Below are 15,073 nucleotides of genomic sequence, written 5' to 3' on the forward strand. Positions count from 1 at the left end.
AATACTTTCATTTGTTTCTTCCTATCTGCAAAAGTCTGCAGGAAAGCCATGCAGCATCCTCTTTTTATTCATTCCAATCGAGAATGCTGAGGGAATATTTAAATAATTTTGGTATGATTTTATATTTTTTTAGCACTGTTTGTTTCCCCATCTTGATTTCTCTCAAAATCTTTTTAGCATACTTCATATGCTGCGCTTCATGATTTCTAGAAGTAAAGCTCCTTTCTAAAATCTTTTGGCCCTTCTTCCCATAGCTGTGACTTATATCTGAGCTCCACAAACTCACACATCTCAGGGTTTTGTGTCTTTAATAAATGGCCCCTAGGTGGAGGCACTTGACCTAAAGAATCATGCATCCATGGGTTATAAAGCATACAAAGCTCCAGTCAGCAGAAAACATTCAATTTTAATATGGTTGGAAATCTGAACAGTTTTAGAAATAAGCTAAACTGGGACTTCTGATATTCTCCTAGGCCACTGAAGTTCTCAAAAGTATTGGTATCACCAGAAGTAAGAACAAACACTCCTAGATTCCTGCCTATGCAATAATGTGGCAGAGTAGCTGTATCTCACAACAGAAAGAATGGAAAATGGGAACAGGATACTACAGATAAACATTTCTACTGCCTGGACTAATTGCCATTTCTGGTTCTGAACAGTCATGTTGTGGTATTATTATGCGGCAGACAAAAACGAGAACTGCTAACATCACAGGCAAGGACCAGGAAGCCAAAATTAACAGAACAGGGCAGCCTTGCAACTACTGCAAATACTACTTCTTTACTATTGGTCCACACCAATTTTCTGAGGTAATACAGTCAGTGCTTCCTTAGTATCAGTGACGTACATACCATTCCTGAAGCTGGAAATACATCACTTATGCTCCCATTGGCTATCCATTCTACTGTAACTCGTCCATATGTTCCTACTAAACGTTCAACATTCAAAGTGATTAAACTGTCCTGTTCCATTTCTTCAACCTGCTTAAATAAAGAATTCTGGGAAACACAAAATAGCAAAACCACAAAGTTATTTTCTTATAAAGAAAAGTTTACTTAGACATCTTGGTATTCAAAGAGGGCAATGACATCAAGTATCAATAAACTTGTCTATCATTAAGTAAACAAATACTTATTAATTGATTAAACTTATATGACCTATTGAGGTAGGTTTCATGGATATTAGAATTTGACATGTCAGACTTCTTTAAAATGTCAAGCAAAAAAGACAAGTACATTTATTTTCTTAATATAGTATTTTATGTTCAAACTGTATGAGGTAACAAAACAAGCGGAAATATAATAGAGATTTATATTTAATGTAATGATTTTCGTGTTATTTGTCCACCTCACACAAGTCCAGATGCAGAGCTTCATTTCGGTGATAACTCTTCGCTTTTTCACATCTTCAGTACATGTTTAGTTATCCCTGTCTGGTTGTCCTCTAAGTGTTTGCTGATTTAAGAACAACCTCTCCAAATACTCCCTTCCACCTAACATTTTCTCCAAAGAATTCATTCTGTTCTGGTAGACTGACTCACCTTATTACATAACCCAATTAATGGATTTTTTCAGGGGAAAAGACTGAGAAAGACAGTTTCTTTCCTTTCTTGGCTCAAAGCTCTCTTTGTGTTCCTTTTTGGTGATGAGACTCTAACTGGTAACTGTAAATTATCTAAGGTGGTGAGTGGTGGGCATCACCATGCCTCAGCCCTTCTACTCATGAAGATAAGCAGAAATGGGACAAAGAAACATTTTCAGGCATGCAGCTTAAAGGAGCTGACCACTGCAAAAAGCAGAAAAGCTTGTGCATGGCAACGAAGGCACCACTCCCTGCTGGCTTATCTGTTTGGCCAGGTGTGTCACACTAACAGAGGGAAAAGAAAAAGGAAAAAAACACCTGAGAAGCAAGGGGATAAAACACCCCCTGCTAAACTGAGAGACTGTGGAGAAGAGCTCCAAAAGAAAAGAAACACCTGATGGAGGAATCCCATAAGAGAAAAAAAGCCTCTATGAAAGAACTCCCCCAGGGCCTGCTTGCTATGAAGCTTACTGGCTTTCTCCCATCCCCTGTGGTGACTGGACGAGCTCCTGAGATAAACAGAAAAACTAGAAGCAACACTGAAAACCTCAGTGGTGACTACCTCTCTTTCACTTTCTACAAAGACTCCTTGCTTCTATTTTCTATCTCTTTTTTATCGCCTGTCTTCCCTTCCCCATCTCCCTGAGCAACTAGGATTTGTAATAAACTGGTTGGGCAAACATTTGACCCGCAGTGTCTTAATCTCATAATCAGACAAACATATAAGAGGACCTCCTCTCCCTCCTATAATTGAAGCAAGACAAAGGCTCTTCAGATTTGTTTACTGAATTCACTTGCATAATAAATAAGCAGCAACTAGATGCAATCAAATACGACATCTAAAAATTGGATTTTTAATTTGTTGCAAAACCAAGTTAATAAACTAACATGCTAATCTAATGTAAGGGGATTAAAAAATCTCAGAATAGGGACTGTGAAATTTGTGTCCTATCACCCAGTGTTCTACATAATCATATAGTAATGCTAAATAGATGTTACACATCTATTACTAGATGACATTAGAAAAAAAATCTAGAAAAACATTCTGAATTTTACAGTTCCAGTATGTGTTCAATTAGTCAGGAATTATATATATGATTTATCTTAGAATTTTTACCTGAGCAAATGCTATGACTCCATAGGCATTGTCATTTGAAGGAATAATAATGTTAACAAAACCATGAGAACCGATCTCTGCACCTCCTTTAGGATTTTTCAGCCACACTCTGAAGCATTCTTCCTCTTCCGGGATAACATCATCAAGGATATTGATAGCTATCACAACTTCCATGTCCCCAGGATCAAATATCAATTCACCTGAACTGGCACAGAAACATGTGCATATAACAATTATAAATTTAGGATAGCTGATTAGTGATCTCTCAAAGCACTGCTGTAAATTTACTGAACATTTTAGAGATGTAATTATTGTTTACATTGCTCTGGAAGTAATTTGGGTTAGAAGGGTATTTTCCTTAAAAGAATAACAAGAGATCATAAAGTAACTGAAAATAATTATGAATGCAATTTCATTTATCCTAAGTAGAAACTTGAAAAGAAAAAAGTAATGACTGGAAATCTTTCTTGTGTTTTAAAAGCAAATATGAAGCTGAACTCAGGTTATTTTAAACAGTGAAAAATTCTCTTTAGCGTTAATAAAATAAGCTCATCACACATAGAAACTTGTAACACTGTACTGTAACCAAATCAATACCAGGGAAAAGGAAATACAGGAGCAGTGAGACAAGCTATATAAAACAAAGAAAACTTACCTGGGTATAAAATCCGACTGGTTGGAAACAGTGGTCAGTTCATAAATCTGGGAGTTGGATTCCATAGACAAAACAATCAAGCTTTTGCTGGAGTTCAAAGAACTTGCAATAACTGATGTGATATGATCCGCATATGGGGCCTCTAGCATTATAGAGAACGAGTTTGCTTCCGAGTTCCAAGAATACAGTGCTGTTATATCCTTACCTGCTAGCAGGATATGAACTACATGGAGCAAAGAAGATAAAGAAATAATTCATTTTTAGTGTTAGATATATTTAAAATGTTTTAATATCAGAGATGTTCTTTGTAGATCACTGTTGATGCTAACTTTTACGGTCTGATAAATAAATACCACAAAAAAAGAGCATTGTCTACTTCTACAGTACCAGCATTATAAACTAGAATTCGCAGAAATATTTTCATTGAAGTCTTACCTAAACCTGAAGGGGGCATGAAGACATGGATGTTTCTGACATCATGCACTGGAAGAGACTGAAAGTGTCTAAAAGTAGACTGCCCTGTCTCCCAGATAAAAATTTCAGAAAAATTTCCAGATTCTACAAAGAATCAAAATAACAAAGATCACGTTATTTGCCACCTTTTAGATAAGTCACACACTAGTGTCCCTTCAAAAGTCAGTGTTTGGTAGCTTTTTAATATGAAGCGAGACAGATTATTTTTTCCTTTTTATTTGGTGCATAACTCCATAGTATCAGTGATGCCCATGTGATAATTTATCCACTGACATCATTTAATGGCTTTAGTGCAAGCAATGACATGTATGAACACTAAATGAACGCTAAAGTTGAAATGTGGCAACTGGCAATTGCAAAGAAAAGTGTGAACTGCAACATAAACACCCAAGTAGCTTCAGGGACAAAATATCACCTAAAATACCACACGCATAATAAAAGACATATTTTCTTTGTTAAAAAGCTCAGGAAAGCTTAGAATGAGTGTGATCAGCAGGTAGATGATTATTGTTATTCCCAGTGTTGTTGAGAAAACATTTGTTTTGTAAGTAATTGAAAACAAACACAGTGCTTTTATTTTCAGAGAAAAAAAGCAGAGATTACTGCGATAAAATATTTATTAGGGTTAAACTCTTATTGAGGACTGTCACCCTCTCCAGTAATAATTCAATCCCTATCTGAAGTCCTTTACCACAAATGCCTCTGCTACTGAACAAACTCTCATACACTCCGTAAACTCTTTTGTTGTTTTCTGCTGAATACCTTTTGCAGTAATTAAATAGATATCAGATCCAGAAATCCAGGACTCCATATGTTTTACTTCTTTTTCTGGTACTTCATGAAGCCTCCTAAACTCATTATTCAACCACTGGTACAAGAGCATGTTTTGGCTGGTATTTGATAAAGAAACTAACATATACATAAAGCCTCCCCTAGGAAACAAGTCTATGTTCAGAACTCCTTGAAGTGGAAGTTGATGATGCAGAAGAAACGTGTTATTATTCCACTGGAAAATCTGTGGAAATATGAAAATTTTTCTTTATATATTCTTGATTAGCACTGAAAGAAAAGAAAGTAAATGACATGCCGAAAAAATTGCAAAGATTTATTGTGAACTAAATTCCTAGTTTCTAAGGTGGACCACATATTAAGACAAATCCACTGGTAAGCAACTGCTAACTCCCTTACTGCAGCTGTGCCTGTTCCCTAGAAAACAGGTTTGTGTTCATAACATATTTTTGTCCTTTCCATGCTAAATTTTAAAAACGAAATACTAGCAGTAAAAGCAAACCAGATGTAAATTGTCTGTTCATGATGAGTATTCATACATACAAACATGCCTAAGAACAAACTTACCAATTTATAATAGGATCAGAAGCAAGTTCTTTGAAATATATGCTTATAGATTTACTATTATTCTTTCATTTCTCCAACTAAACAAACTACCACACCAGAGCCAGAGAAAACTGAAGAACATTCAAACCTGGATGGAACTGGAACTAGCTGGATGGCTCACAATAATCAAATAGTCTTCCTTCTCCACAGTAAAATGTTTCACATGTCTGGTATCCAGAACAGATAGAGTTTGCATCTGTGAGGGAAATTTGACAAAAAAGGGTGATTACTTGTATATGTATGTATACATACAAATACACTTGTTAAAGTCATCTAGTATTTCAGAAATCCCAAAACATTACAGCACATAGAATGCTTTTTTTTTTTTTTTTTCTTTTTTTTTTTTTTCTTTTTGCATAACATGGCTGGACTGGACAATGTTTCCAAGGTCCTGGCTAATCAATACTATTCTATAATTTTATAAGTAAAATAGATTTACCCACAACAATCTGCGTCCAGGCATGAATGTATACACACTATTGTCAGAAGCTCCCTGTCCAGCTCCTCCATGGCTAATCACAAGGTAGGAATAACCACCAATTTTGTAAGACATGCAGCTTTTAGGATTCCACATAGTGAAATTCTGTGAGAGGAATAAAAAAAAAGTCATACTGTAAATTTATTCCTTATTAACTAGCATCAAACACCAAAGTGTTCAGAAACATTTACCTCAACAGGAATAAATACTCCTTTCCACTGGTAGACCGTAGAAAACATGGCCGGAGGCACATGCAACAGAACACCATACAAAATTTCTCCTAAGGTAAAGAAACACCAACCAGACACCGACTCTTCCACAAAACTTTGCAGAACAGACAGGACACTGATTCCACCCCCTGCAACACAGTAACAGAAAACATTTTTCTAATTAAACAATGTTTACTATTAGCTGACAGTTGTCCAATCCCATATCTCCTGCCAAAACCAGTATTAAGTGCCTTAGTGCTCGTCTTAAGCGTATGTAAATGCATAGAAACAGAATAACGCTGAGGATATAATTAAAGTTAAGCAGTAAATTTATTTTTCATTTACTACAACCATATAGTAGATATGATAGGAAATGTAAGTCTAACAATGATTTGGCATGCTGCAAGCAGTGAAAAAAAGAAACTATAGGATGTTCATGTTTTGTTCTCACCTTCCTCTCAGTATCCAGGCAGTCATGCCACTAAGGTTCTTAAATTGCCAAAGCTGTTCAGCTGGCTTACAGCAAAAAAGCACTGAACTTTTTTTGAAAATTTCAGAAGCTAAATTCCCAGTCCTACACAGAGGTTAGACCCATTGCTGAGAACAACAGGATACTGATCTATGTTCAAAATCAGGCATTTCATTTTTAGTTCTTGTTTCAGTGTGGATCAGGGATACACACATCAGTTATGGAATAAAGAATGATTAGCACAGAAACAGAAATGAGAGGGCAGAGATGAAAGGACAACTTCCTTCACTACAAGTGCAAATTTGAATGAGCTTGAAGTAGTCATTAATTGATAGCCTCCCACAAATGCATCACGGTAAGACTGGAAGAAAACACAGAAAAGCATGTCACAGCCTTTTTTCAAGATAATATTATGTCGGGTGTATGTAAAGCATGACATTTATACTAAGTTAGAAAAAACAAGAGTTACAAGTAGTAAACAAAAATATATACTTTTTTTAAAGTGTAGTGACAGCACTGTTCATATTCTCAGCAAAGATATTACTGAAACTCTGGCAGAAGAGGCTGATGGACAGGGTGACTCTTATGCACCTAAGCCATTTTATGTAATGAATTTTTACATAATCTATGAATATATTTATTTAATCAAGCCTGAATGAATGAATTTACATTCCAAAGTTAGATTTCCTGTGTTTGGTTAGTTTCTTATTATCTCTAACTGACAAATTCAAAAGACATTCTCCATAAAGTAAACGTACTGATGCCAAACGCAGTGTCTGACTGTGTCTCCCACTCAATGCTCACAGATGTGTTGAGCCCATTAGTCCGTGAAACTTTTAAATAAGCTGTAGTGTTGGCTTCTTCAATGATAAGAAAATTTGTCCTAAATGTGAGAATCATAAAAAAAAAAAAACAAAAAATGAATTATTTTCTTATACTATATTAGAAAATAAGATTTTTAAAGAACAATTCCAGCTGCAGAAATAAAAAGAAAGTAGGTACGTTTCTTACCCTAATGCTTTGACAAAATCCTATGCAATACAGCAAGATCTTTCACTAGTCTGAAACTGAACACACTATCTGCATGGTTTCAGCTGAGTGATTTTTTAAAATGTCATTCCACGTGGATCATTTGCTTCTGAAAAACATCTTTCAGTAAAACTGTATTTTACACAGGCTACAAAATGTATTCATTTGACATCTGGGACTCTTAACTTGGCTACTAAAAGAGTACTAGTGGAATCTATAGACAATAATTTAGTATTGATGTATGAAAAAAAAATCTGATTATTAACAAGCCTTTTTAAAGTATTTTCCTTTTGTTTAGCAATAATAGTATTTGACCTTTCAAAGTTACAAATGCTTTAAAATTAAGTTGCTGAACTTCTTTAGCAAATTTTTGTTAATCAAAAATAAAATTGTAAAGAAATAGCATCTCTTTTGAATATAAGAAACAATCTCATTTTTTACTCAATCTGTTTACAGTACCTATTAGAAACTGGATAGATGCTGAAAAGCCCTAGAGGAGCCTGGTTCTGCAAAACAGTAATCATAGTTTCCACTCTTGTGCCTAATCTGGCTCCTCCAGTTGGATTGAACAGGGTGACAATAAAATGCTCATCCATTTCTGGTTCTTCATCTAGTATTGCAGAAATATGTAGCGTCTGACAACAAAAAAACAAGTATACAGTATAACTGGGACATGACACAATTCTAATAGAAATTTTATTTTTCTTCACTGTAAGGCTCTGGATAGCACACAAGTGAATAGCAGTTCATAAATCTGGACAGGCAAGTGAGGTAAGGATAGTTAGACCGAGGTTTTAAAGTCATCCTTCTGGTGCTTTCTATTGGTGTAACTCAACTTTTTTTTTTCCTTTTCTCTCTTCAAATCCTGCAACACTCTGAAATTCTATTTTAAATTTTGATTCTTATTTCATTTTTTTCTTTTTCCAATTACTCCATAAATTTCTTGGTAGTTTACAGTCACCCAGCTATGTATTACAGTCCCAGCTATGAGTGTAACTTGGTTAAGATGGTTTTAATTTAGTTTTTTTGGAAACTAAGTTGTCTATAGGGAAACAGGAAAATCCTGATATTGGTGCTGGGAAAAGGAAGAAGAAAGGAAAAAATAAAGGCATATTTGAAGTATTCTCTCCTCTGAATGCTTCTTTCTTTCTCCTTCACCACTGTGCAGGAGAAGGCAAGACACCCACAAATTAACAAAGAAAAAAATAGAGAAAGTGTTTAATTTGGGGCTCATCCTCCAGATTACCTGAACAACTAAAAGCTACACAGGCACACATATCTTTGTTATATAGAATAAAAAACTAGCAATGGTGCACTTCGAAATAATACAGAACTTGCAATAAATTCTCTCACAATAGATCATATTTAGTGACTATTTTAGGAATTAATATCTAAAGATTAACCCATTTAATTTTCATGCTCTTCCACATAAGTGAATGAGAAGAAATTAGTACCAGCTCATGAATCAACGTGCTTTGTGAATGAAGGAAAAAAAAAGAAAAAGAAAAAAAAAAAGGCAAAGTTCAGATACTTTTTAAATCTTTCCAACAAATTCAAAAAAGCCTCCTTCACATTTTTAGTAATAAATAGCATATTACCTTCAATCTGACTCCCTCTTCCAGCACAATATATCCTTGAGAAGGGGTCAAATCCACTGATGGCTCTGAAGAATTAATTTCACTTACAAGATATTGAACAGTCACAGTACCAAATATTCCCTGAGGAGGTTCTCTAATAATATTCAGTACTGCAACACTTTCCATCAAATGGCTGGCTGTTTGCTCTCTCAAGAAGAAGTGATCACTGTTATTGAATGACAAAACTCCATGGCCATCATCATTGGCAAGTATAGTGATTGTAGCTTTTGAGAAATAAATAATGAAAATATTATTTAATTAGCATAGGAAAATATAAACATAAATACATACTAACATAATACAGAATATAAACCCAAATCTTCCTTTACATGCATTCTCCCTTTAATGTACATATTATGCCTGTATGTCCACATGAACCTGAAGGAATAAGTAGGCATTTCACTTTAACTAGTAAGATGTCTATGCAGGAAGAATACAACCTCTCTTAGAAAACGATTATAAAAATATAAAAAGGTCTCATTATAGTGAGGCATTTTCTTGCTTTCTGATACCTTATTTTACATAAAATACTTCCTTTCATTTGAAAGTTCTTAAAAATTCACAGAATCACAGACTGTCACACAACCTCTCTGGACAGCTTGTTCCAGTGCTCTGTTACCCTCACCATGAAGTTTTTTCTCATATTTATGGGAACCTCCTGTGTTCCAGCTTGCACCCGTTGCCCCTTGTAATATCATCAGATGTCAATGAGAAGAGCCTGGCTCCATCCTCCTGACACTCACCCTGCACATATTTATAAACATCAGTGAGTTCACCCCTCAGTCTTCTCCAAGCTAAAGAGACCCAGCTTACTCAGCCTTTTCTCATAAGCCCTAAATCATCTCTGTGGCTCTGCGCTGGCATCTCCAGCAGTTCCCTGTCCTTCTTGAACTCAGGGGCCCAGAACTGGACACAATATTCCAGATGCAGTCTCAATGGGGCAGAGTGAAGGGGGAAGAGATCCTCTTTTGCCCTACCAACTTCACCTGTTATAATACATATACCTGAGGATGCCATTGGCCTCCTTGGCCATGAGGGCACAGTGCTGGCCCACTGGAGGAAAGGGGTTTTACAATAGGAGCTGACAGGATTCATTGACAGAGCTTCAACCTAAGCATGAAGGAGGGGGGGGGCGGAGCTGAAACCAGGGTCACTACAAAGGAGCCTGAATGTAACATGCCAGTGCTTGTGGGAGAGGAATGTGCTAGGAAGATCACACAATCTTGTGTCTTTAAGAAGGAGGAGAATGACATACCATTTCAGACTGGCTGGTGTGAGGTTGGTTACTATGGAAATACCTGAGTATGGTAAAGAACTTCTCCAACCCAAAAGGTGGCCCAGCTGAGGTGCATTTACACTAATGCATGGAGAATGGATAATAAACAGGAGGAGCTGGAGGCCTCCAAAGGAGTAAATTCACAGTCGGGCAATAGTGTTTTGTGAAAATATGATTATTCAGAAAAATGAAATTAAAATGATTGCTGTAGAATTCCAAGGAATGAGAACATTAAAACTAACTTTTACCTGTTGTGTTCTCTCCTAATTCCAGCCCCAGAGAAGGATTTGTTAAGATTAACTGGAACTTTTCATCACCTTCAGGAGTTTCATCATCAAAAATCATGACATCAATAGACTTGTTCCTTTCTCCATCAGCAAAAAAAAGTGTCTATCATTGAAACACAGAAAGCATTGAATACTTACAGCAGATAATACCACATACTATTTTTAAAGTATGGTAAACAGAATTCTATTAAACAGAAAAGGAGGCATGTGAAGAATCACACTCTCTCTGTCCCTTATGAATTGACTGATATAAAAATGTAGAATTACAACACATTACAGAATTAGGACAAACAAGAACAATTTACTTTGAAAGTTCAGTTGTAAAAAATCTTAAAAGCTTTTAAAAAAACAGCTTTTAAACCTTAAAAGCTTTTATGTCTAAGCAAAATTAAATTTGAGATAGATGTTTGGAAGTTTACATTGTTTACATTATAGTGAAAAAAATATATATATTTATTGAAAATAGAGATTTTTAAATTTTTTGTGGTGAAAGTAATTGAAACAACTTGAAATATGTAGGTGCACTACTGATCATTCTGCAGAATTCAGTAGATACTATTTTAAGAAAGCTGTAGGAATAAAAATTACTAGGTTTAGAGTTTACTGCTTACTCTTGAGGTCACGTAAAAATCCAAACCCAGTTGGGCCTCCAAATTTTGGGCATAAAAAAATACAGACACATTGCCGTATGATCCTCTGTTTCGATAAGCCATTATTGTCAGATTCCCATGAGATTCACTAACTTCAAAACTAAAATAAAAAGCAAGAAAGAGTCTCAATATCACTGTGTTCTTCTGAATTAGATTCTAAACAATTCCCTACATTATAGTCATCTAATACAATGTTTTAACCTTTCTTTACTATGTACATTGAATTAGGTTGTGTTTTTTTTACTGGTAACTATGTGGGAGATTAAGGAAATCTATCTGTACACAGTTCATGTTCATACAAGCATTCTTTCCATCTTCTAGAAATTAGTCTAATAAAAAGATCTGGTTGGTTCAAGAATGTATGCTTACACAAACAGAGAAGCTGAAATAACTGCTGCAGGCAAACTATTTTAAAGGACAACAGTGAAAGCAGGTAAGTAGGAAAGTAGCAAAAGAATTCTGAACAAACATAAAGTAAATGTTTGCAGTATGGAAATCTTCTACTCTATTTCTGATGACCTGAATCTCAAAGATATAGCACTATCTTTATCAGGAGTTTCACTGTTAACTTACAAAGAAAATGTGCAACTCTAATCTCTTATAGGCTCAATGAGTTCTTAAGGAAGATAAAACTTACTTGGTACCTTCCCAATCAATTACTCCTCTTACTCCATCATTAGCGTCAATAATAATTTGAGAAGCTAAACCTTCCACATCTAAAAGGCAAAACAGAATGAGAGAAATGAAAGAACAATGAAGTCAAGTTTCAATATTTTCAGGAACTAAAAGAAATGTTTCTTCAACCTCTACCAAAACAGTGATTTCCAAAATATAAAGGAGTAAATAGAAGTAGAGGAGTATAATTGGAAAGACTCAGAGAAAGAGCTCTTTCTACTTGGACTGCACTACCTTGCCTTGAAATACAACTGTTACGTTTGATAATGCATATGAAAAAGGAATGACTAAAGAAAACTCAGAAAGCAAACGGCACGTAAACACTTGGAAATACTAAAAGGTAGGTTTCTCAGGGAATCTTAATTTGTCTTCATTGTATGCATTTATTATGACGAGATTCAACATTTCATAGACTATGCTATTCTGAATATGAGAGAGAAATTGAGTAAAATAAATTATCCAGTATTTCATTTTCTATTCATGCTTCAGTACCTCATTATACACCTTAAATGCACAGACCTCACAAAAAAAAGAATTATTTGTTATCTATTTATGTACTGTAAATTCCTACTGCTTCATAAAGACATATATGTCTTTACAATAACCCTAACATAACAATTGAATGTATCACAGTGTGAAAACACTGAATAATCGATTAATGTCCACTAGTTTCAAGAATTTGACAGTCAGAACTCGATTCTTCTGCAAAAAAAATACAGCCTTAATTTGTTCAGATAACAGCACCACATGATCATCTTAATTTATTTCAACTTACTTTTTATCAACTATAACTTACTTTCTAAAATCAACCTGACTTCATTGAGTCTGCAGGAAATATACTATATTTAGATTCATGGGAAAGATTTTTATCAATTCAGATAAAACAATTAAAAGTAGGTCATTGCCATGAATCTAAACCTGTCAGTATAAGGCACAGATGAAGACAAGTGATAGCCCTACAACGATAGCAAAAATAATTAGGTGTAGAAATCCTGAGGGTGTGCTGCCAATTACCAGCATTTCTGCATGACTTCTAACCCACATTTTCTCTTACCACTTTGAAGGCAGATCTGTTCAGCTGGGATCTGTAATGGTTTGCCATCAACATCACACCTCTTATTCTATGTCTGGCATCCCAAACTTCCCTTGATTATCCACTTCCTGCCCTCCTACTCCTTGAACATTTTGGGCTCAACTAATCAGAGCTCATTATCTACAGAACAGCTACAAGTTTTGAAAGTTACCTTTCAATCTGTAACGAATTAACTCAGTCACTTCTATAAGCATGCAAAGAAAAAGGGAAAGAGTCAAAGAAGACGTTTGAAAGAATATAAATAGTCTTTAGTAGCATAGGATACTCCAACTATCCTTAAGTCAATGTCAACTATGCACTGAAAAGCAGAAGAATAGAGAAATAAATGACATACGAAGATCACTGAAAAAGTAATAAAACCATACAATATGATTCCTAAAAGTAAATAGGACAAAAGAGGAATTTAAAGAGATTTTAAAAGGACTGAACAGAATAGCCAAATTAAGTCAATTTTTTCGACAAACTTTTCAGGTGCTTTCCAACCAATAATTAGTAACTCCTCTGTGAAAATTACTTCATATTTTCCCCATAATCTACAGGAACAAATAAGTATAATAGTGAAAATATTTTATATTCTACAATGTTTATTTCAGGTTACCATGTCTAATCTTGGCACAGTTGGCAAGTAAGTAAAATGATGGTAATTTCCCAAAATCATACAAGACATAAAAAAGGAAAAAATACAATTTTATATAAGATAGATTACCCAGCCTAGGTGGGGATGAAATTGAGTGATTCATGATGAGTTCCACTGAAGTTAAATTAACCAAGAAGAATTCTTGCACTTCTGGTATATCATCCTGCAAAACACAAATACAATACATGCTCTTTTCATTTTTCTTTAAGAAACTCACGTAAGTTAACAAGGGAACAACACACTTGAAGTCTGTAATGTCACAGTGAAAAAAGGATTCATTTATTCTATTTTTCTGAAAAAAAAAATATTGGGTGCAAAACTAATTTTTGTGAAACAATTATGAAGTAAGACATTGTATTTCATGAAAAGATCCTATGGTGACACTAAACTACTCTTACAAATGAATTACTGCCCAATATTAGAGGCATAAATCTCAAATAGTAAGAAAGTAAAAGGCTATATCCAGCAAAGCACACTGTTTAGATGGTAATAGATAATAACAGATATTTAGTAAAGCTTTAATGAGACAGCTATATTTCATTCACACAGAAGGGCAGCTGCTTTCTACAACTACTTGCTTTTCTGTGTTAAGACTGAAACCGTCTTTCTAATAACAATGAAATTACTAATAGCTTCTAGTAATATATAGGCTTCAAGCTTTAGTTTCCAAACTATTCCTCTGTTTGAAGTATAGAATTAAAAAGTTTGGAGCTTACCTCTAGGATAGTAATATTTATGGCAGCTGATGTTTCTCCTTCTTCTAAAATCAGTGAGCCAGAAGCAGGTATATAATCATCTCCAGGTTCAGCCAAGGTTGGTTCTGTCTGATTACTTACAGAGAGCAATCCTGTAACTGTGGCATATGTAACATTGATAGCACCTGTTAAATTTGTGAGGGAAAAAAAATTTCTTCAATTCTTATACAATGCTCACTGGAATTGATATAAACAAGAGATCAGTTCCTCATCCAAAAGAAATACATAGACTAACTACAAAACAGAAGGATTAAAAGATTAATCTGAAGTAGAATGGAGCTAATGGACTTTTGTTCCTACATCAAAGTGCTTTGCTGTCAAAGCCTTTGCTGGCCTGTAGAAAAAAATTTAAAAATCATCAGGATGAAATATACTCAGACATTTAAAGTTCTGCAGATACAAATATTGCTGAAGTACAACTAAATGAGAATCTCATGTATTATTAACACCAGTTTTTGCACCAAAGATACCTTTCAGTAATGGCTGTTACTGAAGAAAAGCTTTGAAGACAGTGCTCGTATACATCTTAATAAATGTACCTTATTTGCTTATCAGATTTAAACAATCAAAATCAGAATACATACATAATTATTACCAAACACAAGAGTTAAACAGTTTTAGAATAAAGTCATTTCTAGCAGACTAGTAAATCAAAT

At 34.7% G+C, this 15,073-nt stretch overlaps 1 protein-coding gene across 1 annotated transcript in view; it reads right to left on the reverse strand.

Annotated features, from left to right (window-relative positions):
- The window catches only part of ADGRV1 (adhesion G protein-coupled receptor V1), a 251,698-nt gene that overhangs the window by 168,664 nt on the left and 67,961 nt on the right, over positions 1–15,073 (reverse strand). The window contains exons 39-54 of the mRNA XM_048931822.1: positions 14,379–14,542; positions 13,732–13,825; positions 11,895–11,973; positions 11,219–11,357; positions 10,569–10,710; positions 9,006–9,268; positions 7,867–8,042; positions 7,137–7,261; positions 5,892–6,058; positions 5,662–5,805; positions 5,311–5,418; positions 4,590–4,842; positions 3,789–3,911; positions 3,354–3,576; positions 2,699–2,903; positions 852–998 (exon numbers count right to left, since the gene is read on the reverse strand). Coding sequence (XP_048787779.1) covers positions 852–998; positions 2,699–2,903; positions 3,354–3,576; positions 3,789–3,911; positions 4,590–4,842; positions 5,311–5,418; positions 5,662–5,805; positions 5,892–6,058; positions 7,137–7,261; positions 7,867–8,042; positions 9,006–9,268; positions 10,569–10,710; positions 11,219–11,357; positions 11,895–11,973; positions 13,732–13,825; positions 14,379–14,542 — 2,552 coding nt within the window. The remainder of the gene's footprint in view (positions 1–851; positions 999–2,698; positions 2,904–3,353; positions 3,577–3,788; positions 3,912–4,589; positions 4,843–5,310; positions 5,419–5,661; positions 5,806–5,891; positions 6,059–7,136; positions 7,262–7,866; positions 8,043–9,005; positions 9,269–10,568; positions 10,711–11,218; positions 11,358–11,894; positions 11,974–13,731; positions 13,826–14,378; positions 14,543–15,073) is intronic.

The sequence above is a fragment of the Lagopus muta genome, chromosome Z (assembly GCF_023343835.1).
Source record: "Lagopus muta isolate bLagMut1 chromosome Z, bLagMut1 primary, whole genome shotgun sequence".
In the NCBI taxonomy this organism is placed as follows: domain Eukaryota; kingdom Metazoa; phylum Chordata; class Aves; order Galliformes; family Phasianidae; genus Lagopus; species Lagopus muta.